Source organism: Ctenopharyngodon idella, chromosome 5 (assembly GCF_019924925.1).
Source record: "Ctenopharyngodon idella isolate HZGC_01 chromosome 5, HZGC01, whole genome shotgun sequence".
Taxonomy (NCBI): domain Eukaryota; kingdom Metazoa; phylum Chordata; class Actinopteri; order Cypriniformes; family Xenocyprididae; genus Ctenopharyngodon; species Ctenopharyngodon idella.
This window is the reverse complement of record NC_067224.1, coordinates 3,394,468-3,406,562: the sequence shown is the minus strand read 5'-3', so window position 1 is coordinate 3,406,562 and position 12,095 is coordinate 3,394,468. Positions and strand designations below refer to the sequence as shown.

Here is a 12,095-nt window from a genome sequence, read left to right as displayed (position 1 = left end):
AAGTCTGAATGTTGACAAATATTTTTCAAGGAGATTAATGCAAATAGAGATATCTCACTTCATGGGATGAGATGTTGCTCTTTCTAAATTGACAATATATTATATTAAATTATTGAACTGGCCATGTGTTGCTTCACTTTTTGACCCCTGCATGGGCGTCATGCCTCATGTCTAACCTTATGAAAAATCCCGTGGGAAAGTTTACTGTTTGGTCAAGTAGAGTGGTGGCATACACACCTTGCTCATAATTCCATTAGTATTATGATTCTTTTAACACGTCTCTTTAACAGTGAATATGGCGTGAGGTCAGCTATGGACAAACGGTCGCGATCTTGAACTGGGAGCTCACTTACAACACAACAATCATAAGTTGGCGAGAGTTCAGTGCGATTTAAGATGCACGAAACTCAATACTGACCAAAGAAAATTTCTGTCTTAAGCTACTGGATCATGAATACCAATCTGCAAGGGCCCAAGGCATCCTATGTGAAACTTTCTCAGGTCGCCTCAATTGTTCTTTTTACGGAAATCGGAGGTTGAAGTCGCTTTGTGAGAGGCTATGGAAGTGTTTGAGTAATTTAGAATCATCTTGTTCAGTGCAAAACCATTAAGAGTCAACAGTTGGTTTCTGATATGCATCCCTACTGTCTGATGACCGTCGACCAATTAGTCAAATGTAAAACTTAGCGCACTCTCACCTGCTGGACCATAACAGAGCAAATGGGCACGTGGAAACTTTCGGCACTTGAGCGCATGTTGCATAGAGGTGTGAATTAGCCACGCTTTCGAGCATGTGCGAGCACGCGTCGTCTGTGTAATGTAGGACAAGGAAACGCGAAGGAAAGGTTTGAAAAAATATCCCATGTGACTGAGTGAATATAAATCTTATATGTCAGGTCAGGATAAATCTTAACCGTCACATGTTGAACTTGGTCGACATTTCGCCAGCATTCACTGGAGTTGAGAAAATGGGTTTCACAGACATGAAAATGGCGCGAAATTGATGCTAAACATTAAACGTTTCTGAATTTCTATTATATAAATGATTATGGCATTAGTTTCATACATTTTGATGCTCAATCTCAGGGATTATCAGAAGATATAGGCCTAACGTGATTACACGCGATGTGGATCGTTATAAGAGGCGGTTATACAACTTGACCTATGGTTGTGCTCATTAGCTAGCCTACTGTTGGACACTGAGCAGATGCACACAGCATCAGAGGGACTTTTTAGTAAGCCTACTCTTTATCGATATAGAAGAGACATTTAGTGCATTCGTATATCATCTGGCTTGAGGTCTAAACGATATAAAATATCTTATATTGTCAACACTGCCCACTAGGGGGCCTCAGTAAACTGCAAGATGGCTTAAGTGGTTTGGAGCTACTAAAGGTCTGGGTTGTCAATTATATCTCAGTCTGTAAAATTATTAGTTTTCGCTTATGTTAGCCTGTAATGTTCTCTGGATATTTTGAATGCAAATTAAAAAAGGAAAGGAGAAAAAAAAAAAAAAAAGGTCTGGGATAGTTCTTATTATGCTTACAAATAAGTAGCCTAAAAGGTAAAAGGAAATTATTTCTAAATTAAATACGTTTCTTTCTGAGTTCTTTCGAAATTACTTAAAATCTTTGTAGCAGTTTTCGTTTTTTTCATACAGTCAAAAGTTTGGAGACATTGCAATTTTTTTATGTTTTTGAAAAATTTCTCTTCTGCTCACCAAGGCTGCATTTATTTAATCAAAAATGCAGTAAAAACACCAATATTGTGAAATATTATTACAGTTTAAAATAATTGTTTTCTATTTTAATAAATTAAAAACATTAATTTATTCTTGATGGCAAAGCAGAATTTTCAGCATCATTACTGCAGTGTCACATGATCCTTCAGAAATCATTAGGCTGATTTGATGCTCAAGAAACATTTCTGATTATTATTATTATCAATGTTGAAAACATTGCTGCTTAACATTTTTGTGGAAACAATGATACCAATGATACATTTGTGGCAAAACTAAAAAAAGGAGAAATTAAAACTTTTATTCATCAAGGATGCATTAAATTAATCAAAAGTGACAGTGGAGACATTTATAATGTTACAAAATATTTATATTTAATAAATTTAATAAATAAATTTCATGAATGCAAATAAATGCTGTTCATATACATTTTATCTTTTCATAGAATCCTGAAAAAAGTACCACCATTTCCACAAAAATATGAAGCAGTATAACTGTTGCCAACATTGAAAATAATCAGAAATGTTTCTGCATCAAATCAGCATATTAGAATGATTTCTGAAGGATCATGTGACACTGAAGACTGAAAATTCAGTTTTGAAAATTGAATTTTAAAATGTATTCAAATAGAAAAAAAGTTATTTTAATTTGTAATAATATTTCACACTATTACTATTTTTACTATATATATATATTTTTTTTATTAAAATAAATGCAGCCTTGGTGAACAGAAGAGACCTCTTTCAAAAACTTTAAACAATTGTAATGTTTCCAAACTTTTGATAGGTATGTAGTATTCAGTTAGGCTTACAGTTCACACTGGTAAAAAAATAAAATGAAGGGAAATAGGCCTGTTTTAAGAGTGGGGTATCGTAATGCCTGGAAATTGATCCTGCACTTTTCTCATTATGTTGAATACTTTTCCACCTGAGCCTGAGCCTGCCTAAAAAATAATTTTAAATAAATTAAATCAAAAAGTCAATAAAAATTTGCTTGACACACCCCACTAAAAGTGTATTACTCCATCACTGACACAAGTTCTGGATTGTAAACCCAGCAGAAACCTTTCTGGTGCAAAAGAAGCATGATTTGAAAGTTTTAATAGTGCTTTAAAGAACATTGTTAGCTGTATAAGTAATAGCTGAATATTGATCTGATTAAATACATAAACAAATGTAATGCAGACCATGTTCCAGTGAAATATCAGTATGGGTTTATTGGTGTAATTGATTGGCAGTTCCTCTCTGCAGGTGGAAGAGAACTTATGTTCACAAAAGATGCCACTGTGAATGGACAGTAAATGAGCTCTTCACAATATTAAAAGGAAAAAGTGATATGAAGTCAGGGGATAATTTTTGTGACTGGGCATGTTTATGCGTAAACAAAAGTAATATTTGAAAGCTATGGATTATAAATGGAATATCTATAGCTTACTGTAGAAGAGGAGAGAAGTATCCTTAGCTGGTCTCACTTATATCTTTTGTTAAAAAAAAAAAATGAAAAGAAAGAGAAAAGGGTATGTTAAGGAATCAGTTACCAGTTTAAAAGTTAACGTTTATATAAATATTAAGAAGAATAGCACATGCTGAGAGTGTGTATTTGAGTGGTAGAGCCCCAGAAAACCAGTAAACAATGTGGCTTTGATTAGATTTTTTTTTTATTTTTTTTATTTTTTTTTTTGGACAATTACAGGTTTAACAACAACAAAAAAGCAATAAAAAACCCTACACACACACACACACACACACACACACACACACACACACACAATAAAAAATAAAATGCTGTGACTTGGCATGTTTATTCATAAAGCAAAGTAATATTTAAAAACTTAAATTTTATCTGAATAGTCTTGAACGAGCAATTAATTCTTTATTATTTGTATGATGGCTTACATATGTAGGTTATGTACGGTTACTTTAAAAAATGATTAATGATGAATAGGCCAAGTTATTTATTTATTCATTACTTTTAATTATTTATTTCTTTATTTTATTTTATTTATTTTTTTATGCATACGCCATAATTTGAGACACGGTTTTTCTGAGTGCTATAAAGCAATTCCCGTGGGAAACTGTAACAAAAAAGGGGCACACGTCCTTCTCTGCGTGGTTCTATTATTATGGGTCCATTGACACATTTTGTTAACACCAAACGTGTGTCGATCAAAATGTGTTTTGGACAAACGTCCCTTTGCCTTCGCCTCCTGCTATAATAGATTTATATAGATTTATAAATTGCTCAACCGGTCTGTTTTGTACGGAAGCCCATTTCCGCCACACAAGAAAAAAACTTTGGTAAGTCATAATTATCGAAATTATGACATAAAAGTAATAATTATGAAATAAAAAGTCGAAATCATGTACTTTTTATGGTGTTTTATGACAATTTTGACTTTTTATATGATAATTATGACTCATAATTTCTAATTTTAATCTCATAATTGTGACTTAGTATGTAATAATTTCGTATTATGACTCGTAATTATGACTTGAGCGTGATTTTTCTTCTTTTGCTTATACGTGTCAAAAATTAGTTTCCATATTTTGGTAATACAGGAGAACTTTTGGGTAGTGCAAACTTGCCATGCTTGCCTTGTCAAACTTGCTGGTTTGATTTAATTTTGGTTTAATTAGTTTCATAAAATTATAAATTTAAACATTGAACTTCTTAAAAATTTGCAACCACAACATAGGCTAACGCTATAGGCCTAGTGCTTTTTGTTTTAAAAAGACAACATCACAACTACCTTTCAAAATGTTTTATTTTGGCGCTTGTGTAAACATTTAAATCTCGACAACAACCAACAGAGAATTCGACGAGTGCTACGATGGGAACCAGCTATTTACCACGCTCTCCAAGTAACACGGAGTGCTTAAAGACACCTCAGCTCTTTTTATTACCTGTCAGAATTTGTACATTATTAGCCGAGCACAGAGATGGTTCCCACGCTTCTCTCCAATAAACACGAGAACACAAGTCTGCGTTCACATACAGTCTTCATTTTCTTCACCTTGGCGATGTTTGTATTAGCCGTTTATAGATTGCCATCCATCAGGCCATGAAGTTAATGTAATCTTCCACCTTATTTTTTCAGCGCGAAAGTAAGCTGTTTTCTGTGAATGTGCAAGACTTCCGATTTATTAGCCGCTATAGGGAAATAAACTGTAAAACTGTTTGCGCTACAAACCAGCGAGTTTATAATTGAATAGGCTACATTAAAACAGTATATGGTAAGAAATACCAGTTTGCAATTTTAAGCAGCAAAAACCAGCTGTTTTGTACAATAGGCCTAATAACTGGAAGCGAATTAGCCTACACCGGAAGCCAGACACATGAAATTTACAAATGGCCGCTCCCGCTCTTACTTAAAAAATAAGGATAGAAGTTACTGGGATGATATTCCGTACTGTCCAGAGTTTCTCGTTTTTTTCTGCCTGTCTTCTTATTTTACCCAGCCACACTCATTACACCTTTGCATACAAAAGGCCAAGATTAAAGCAACTGGCACGCGTTTAGGACCATTAAAGCGCGAGGGTTGAAGTGTTTGCTCGCCTAAGAATAAGAAAGGCGGAGGTGAGACGAGACGGTCTCTCTGGGGATATTAGCATATTGTAGGTCTATATAGCCTACTGTATATATTTTATAATAAATATTAAGCAAAAATACTACAACTATAACAACAGTGCGATTTTATTGAGTTTCTCGTTGTAATGAAAAGCCTATTCAAAAAAGAAAAACATGATGGCGTCTCACTGAGGATACAGATACAGTCATTTCGGCTCGGTTCGCTTGCGTTAATATTGGACACTCTTGCTGTCTTGGGTATAATGAAGAACCCCAAGAACTTATACAGAGTGAAATTATTTCCAAACGTACAAAAGACAGAAAATTAGGCCTACACAATATGCACGGCAGTGCAGTATCACACTGAGAAACTTTAATCTGGGATGTCACGCAAAGGGCGCGAAATTGTGTAAATATTTAAAATTCGCCAACAGGCAATCATTTCAAGAGTGTTATGATGGGAAGAAGCTCTTAGCCACGCTCTCCCAGTAACACGAACAACTTACACCTCACCTAGTAACATAGACTGACACCTCAGTCCTTTTTTATTACCTGTCAGAATTTCTAAATCTCCCACTCTATACCTAAAAAATAAGGATAGCCTACAGAAGTTACTGGGATGAAATTCCTTTCTTTAAGACTGTGTACTGTCGAGAGTTTCTCGTTTTTTCTCCCTGTCTTTCTTCTTATTTCTCTCAGCGACACTCAGACCTTTGCATACAATTAAAGCGAAGATTAAAGCAACTGGCACGCGTTTAGGACCATTAAAGCGTGAGGGTTGAAGTGTTTGCTCGCATAAGAATAAGAAAGCCAGGCGGAGGTGAGACGAGACGGTCTCTCTGGGGATATTAGCATATTATAGGTCTATACTACATTCTTTTAATAAATATTAAGCAAAAATACTAGAATGGTAAAGTATAAAAACAGTGCGAAATTGTTGATTTTCTAGTTGTAATGAAAAGCCTATTCAAAAAAGAAAAACATGATTGCGGATACAGATTTTGGGTTAGGTTCGCTTGTGTTAATAGTGGCAACTCTTGCTGTCTTGGGTGTAATGAAGAACCCCAAGAACTTATACAGAGAGTAATTATTTCCAAACGTACAGAAGACAGAAAATTAGGCCTACACCACATGCACGGCAGTGCGGTATCACATACACTGAGAAATCTTAATCTGGGATGTCACGCAAAGGGCGCGAAATTGTGTAAATATTTAAAATTCGCCAACAGGCAATCATTTCAAGAGTGTTATGATGGGAAGAAGCTTTTAGCCACGCTCTCCCAGTAACACAACAACTTACACCTCACCTAGTAACATAGACTGACACCTCAGTCCTTTTTTATTACCTGTCAGAATTTCAACAATAGAGCACATAGACGTTCCCACGCTACTCCTCAATAGACATGCAAGGGCATGGGAAAATACAGCCTGCGTTCACATATAGACTCCATTTTTATCACTTCAATGGGACGAGTTTATTGCCATTTACATGAACTGCGGTGCATCAGGACAGGCTTTCTGTCACCTTGAAGGCGTTAAGATATATAAAAAATAATGTAGATATGATTACTTGTCAAATTTCTCTCAGTCTTTCCTTTTCCTTTAGGCATATTTTAGCGAAGCATATCCAGTGAACAAACAGCTGTAGATTTCCGCGGGAACTATCGCGGCTAGACACGTGCTGTTTGCGTATTACAGATTTGGCATTAGCCCAATCTTTCAAACTTCGATGACTAGGAGGTAAGTTTTTGTGTTAAGAAAAGATGTAGGCTATCTTCTGGCTATGAACAAGAGTCTATTAACATAGTGATTTCAGTGCAACGAATAACGCACAGGCACGCTTTCATATGCACACGTGGATATAAAAGTCCACGCGCGCATTGTTCACAGGTGTGAAGTTGGCACGCGGCACGAGCCCAGCTGAATTATAAAGAGGTGTAAACACACGTTACCTTGCTACCCCCTGAAGATTTTCACACATTTATTATTGTACACAGATGCTAAGGCTACTGCGCCTTTTTTTTTTTAGCAAAACAAATGTATTATGGGGGAAAAAGCGTGGATTGGCACGCGCTTATCGATTTTAGGTTAATTTATTATTACGCACAGCAGTCCCCCTGTTTCTTTCAGGGTATATAGCCTAAAGCTATTCTTGCAAAAATGTAAAAAATAGCGGATAATTGCAAGTTTAAATTCAAATGCGCGTTTAAAGCAGCTGTCATTAAACGCTATCCTGTCGAGCTTCAGTAAGGAACCAACACAACTGGATTGAATTCAGCCTTGGTAACCTTATATTGAACGAATTCAATGTTCATATTTAAGAATTGTTTATAATGTTGCTGTTTCTGTTGTTTTATAACTATATAAGCTTAGTCATAACATCAGGTTTAAAGTTTTTTTTTTTTTTTTTTCAAGCTGCAATAATTAGGCTATGCTGTACAATTATGCGGAACTATGCAAAATTCGAAACCAAGCTGAAGCACAGCAGCATGTTTCCAACAGTGGAAATAAGACTCTTGAAAGTAAAAAGAGAGCTTTTTATTATTATAATGGCATCTGTCTCACCAGCGGCGCGTGCAGGGCTATTGATATGCACATTTACTGGAAGGGTGACGCTTGTTTTCTCAATTGCGCACGTGCCCACGGAAGTCTAGGTGTCAGTGAGCGTGCACCATCAGTCCTTTTGATCTAAGATTGGCCTGAATGTCTTCAACCAATTCGGTGGAGATTATATATTAGCTACAGTTAAATGATCAAACTAATATTAAACGACTACAGCCTATATGACCTTTAACATTACAATAACTTTTCATATTACAACCTATATCTTTTTGTTTTGTTTTCAGCTGGGAACAAACTGTGCACGAGCGCTTCAATGATTAGTCTGTGACAGAGAGTGGGCGTGGCTTATCACCACGCGCCTGGAATGCCTATAAATACCTGCGCTCAGCTTCAGACTGCATCTCACAGTTGTCTGCGCGCCTCGAGGAGAGCTCTTTTCCCAGCATACCTAATAGAAGAAAACTTTACTGGATATAAACATTGCTTGGAGTAGACGTGCCATGAAAATCCTTGGAGAAACTGAGACCATTAAAATGGACAGAAAGGTAAATATTTATTTCTTTGCATAAATCTCAAATTTTAACACTGTAGACCAGCATGTGTATTTTGTGCTTGTAAAACCTGACCTGTCCACTGACATTACTCTTAATGTTTTCCGCAGCTGTTGAAGCCTCAGGTAGAAAGACGAAGAAGAGAAAGGATGAATCGCAGTCTGGAGAACCTGAGAAGTCTTCTTCTGCAAGGCCCCGAGCACAATGTAAGAACACCATATTTGTTCATCTCCTCAACATAATGATGCCTTTCAGCTTATTGTCTAGATTATATTTGCTTGTTCTAAATTCTCCTCTCTCATTTTTACAGAGTCCTTCTCAAAGAAGAATAGAGAAAGCAGAGATCCTGGAATACACTGTCCTGTTTCTGCAAAACTCTGTCGCTCAGGCCAAGAAAGCAAAGGACGCGGAAGGAGGAGAAAAACGTCAGTTTATGGACGGCTTTTCTTCATGTCTTCAGAAAGCGGCCCGTTTCCTGTCAGATGAAGGTGATGCCCGTGGACTGGAAGCAACACTGTGTCAGCGTCTGACTCAACCCTGCATGTCAACCAGCATCAGACTGCCTGTCAGAGTCCAGAACTCCTCCAGAACGCAGCTTCCAGATTCACAGAGCTCTGTTTGCAAACAAGGACTTCCATCAGCTTGCAGGAACGTTGTGTCACACTCTAACAGGAATCCATTCAGAAGCACAGACTCCAACACACTGCATGCGACAGCCCGGCCAACCTCTCAGCACCAAGAGCCAGTCAGACAGACAGTCTGGAGACCTTGGCCTTGAGAGAGATCAAGGCAGAGAAATGGACTCAAAATAGCGGGCTTGTGCAATAAGACATGTTTATTTCCACAAAAAATGTTGTGCAATGATTTTATCATCTGACATCACATTGGAAATGTAAAATGTGTAAATAGTTTATGATAAATTATGGCAATATATTTTTACACAGATTTTTGTTTTGTTTTTTTGCATGATCTGTAGGCTACTGGGTTGTATGATCATTTGTAATGCATAACTGATGTAAGCCTATGTATTTATCTATTTTGCACATTTATTTATTCGTGACATTCCCTTTTATGCTCAGATATGTATATTTTGGAGATTGAAACAAATACATTCCATCATTAAAATTTTAAAATGAATTAGTGTTATGTGTATCTTTTTCTTTTAAATATAATGTTAATCGTTTATGATCGCTTTCTGCACGCGCCGAACGTTTAAAGTCGCCTTTGATCATTAAAGCCTTTGAAATGCGCGCGACCAAATGTGACGCGCATGTCAGTCTCTGAGGCGCCGAATGGCCGGCACACTTCCACACGACTTCTGTTCTCACACCTCTGCTTCCTCTGCTCATCTGTCTGCTCAGATAATAAATAAACAGTGCGAAAAGGCGCCACGTGCCTTGGCACCTTGAGACATCCGCCTAAACAAAGATTAGGAAGTATTGGCATGCCGTAAGGAAGAGTGAGCACAGTCTGACCCACCACTTTTTTTTTTTTTTTTTTTTTACACTACAATTTGTCTCAAATCACAGATGTATCAAACAGACTATTGTTGTGTGTTTTAAAAAATATGCACGAACACCAACTGTTTGGATATTTTAACTATTTTGCAACTGCAAATGTATCTTTAGTCTGGGGAAAGACTCCTGGACATCTGAGAGATGCTAATGACCGGACAAAAGGCTGAACTGTTACCTGGTTTAACACGTCTCGGGCTCAGGATTTTGTCTCGCAAGTGTCAAGTCCACACGACTCAACGACTGGCACGCGCATTTCCATCCGTTTGAACCAGAGAAGCGTGAATTTTTTTACACAATAAACCTTATTGTGGCCAGGGAATGAAGGGCAGATGTCTTTCCCACGCCTCACGGTTGTTAGGGTTTTTTTTTTTTAGGTTGTTAGGTTTTTTAACAATTCGAACAGCTGCTTGTTTCCCAATAAAAAAATAAAAAAATAAAAAAAGAAGAAATCAGCAGAAGAAGGGTAACGTTTAGTAAAATGATAACGTTGTGAAATATTATTAGGAAAAATTAAAGAAGTAGGCTATTTAAATATATGATAAAATGTAATTAATTACTGTAATTTTCAGCATCATTACTCCAGTCTTCAGTGTCACATGATCCTTCAGAAATCATTCTAATATGATGATGTGCTGCTCAAGAAACATTTCTGATTATTATCAATGTTGAAAACAGTTTTGCTGCTTCATATTTTTGTGGAAAATGTGATGCAGTTTTCTTTCCAGGATTCTTTGATGAATAGAAAGTTCAAAAGAACAGCATTTATTTGTAATAGAAATCTTTCGTAACATTATAAAAGTCTTTAAAGTCACTTTTCTGAATGCATCCTTGCTGAATATATTTTTTAAAATCTTACCCCCAAACTTTTAAATGGTATCACGGTTTACACAAAAAGTATTAGACAGCAAAAACATTTCAGCATTGATAAAAAAATAGGATATTTTTCTTGAGCACAAATCATCATATTAGAATGATTTCTGAAGGATCATGTGACACTGAAGACTGGAGTAATGATGCTGAAAATTCAGCTTTGATCACAGGAATAAATTACATTTTACTATATATTCAAATGGAAAACAGTGATTTTAAATTGTAATAATATTTCTGCTTTTACTGTATTTTTGATCAAATAAATGAACCCGCGGTGAACATAAGAGATTTTTAAAAAAGCCTGCATCTGGTTTTTGCTTATTTGCAGGAGTTTCTTTATCTCGAAGTGACTTAAGTTCACTGTCATTGTGAAGATAAACCACTGCTGTAAATTTATGCACACAGTCAAAGACTTCAAAAAAAATGGTCAGTTAGATCATTTAGATGTGAAACAACCAAATGTAAAGCCACAGGTGAAAACAGCGCCTCCTAGTGGAATTACAAGAAAAACTACAATAAAAAATTGTCCTCCTCTGGCCAGCACATATAGAAGATACTGTATATTTACTGTATGGCTATATCACCCAATTCTAAATTTAAATATCTATTAAGACTACTTACCACTGCCACTTACCTTAAGAGCACTTACCTCAACTTTGACTAGATTAATGTACCTGTACTGTGGCAGTGAGGCAAACCTAGTCTGTGGCTATATGGACCTGTGCTGTGGCTTCAGCAGACTTGGCAGGTACTTCAGGGATGCCAGCAATGACAGGAACCTTAAGGCAGAATTATAGTGCCTTAAAACTCCCAGTGAGCAAGACTGAGACCAGCTCTGACCAGATCCTGTAGTGTGATGTTGAGGTGGCTCTGAGATGTGGGGCCTGGGCTGTGTGTGGCTCTAAGGGGTGTCTGGACTGTGGCAACATCACTGATGTTATGGGCACCTGGGCTTTACTCATGGCACTGAGGGACAGCTGGGCTGTGGTCACGGCACTGAGGAGTGAGCACTGGCCTTGACAGGTAAAAGGTATAATATCGCAATTGTTGTTTTAACGATATGCAATCTGACATTATCGAGTATGTCCCTCACTTTGCAAAAATCAAACAAAAACACACCTAGAGAGAGCACACACTGCGTGATGTAGCCTTTTCGGTTTAGTTTAGACCAGCCTACTGCTCGTGTTCATTTAGAGAGCATGCTCTCACTGCGTGATTTACTCTGTTAAAATATGAGAATTTGTCCTTTAGGCTACATTTATATCATATGTTATAGTTAAGAAATCACAC

General features: G+C 36.8%; 1 protein-coding gene across 3 annotated transcripts in view; it reads left to right on the top strand.

The window, feature by feature from the left end:
• her7 (hairy and enhancer of split related-7) overlaps positions 1-9,555 on the top strand; it is a 28,093-nt gene extending 18,538 nt beyond the window's left edge. For 2 of the 3 annotated variants that reach the window (XM_051894440.1, XM_051894439.1), the window contains exons 2-4: positions 8,152-8,412; positions 8,529-8,624; positions 8,729-9,555. In XM_051894440.1, coding sequence (XP_051750400.1) covers positions 8,368-8,412; positions 8,529-8,624; positions 8,729-9,196 — 609 coding nt within the window. In that variant the 5' untranslated portion in view covers positions 8,152-8,367 and the 3' untranslated portion in view covers positions 9,197-9,555. Of the gene's footprint in view, positions 1-6,286; positions 7,046-8,151; positions 8,413-8,528; positions 8,625-8,728 lie in introns of those variants that run through there. The other variant, XM_051894441.1, reaches the window with a different exon arrangement.
• The last annotated feature ends 2,540 nt before the right edge of the window (positions 9,556-12,095 follow it).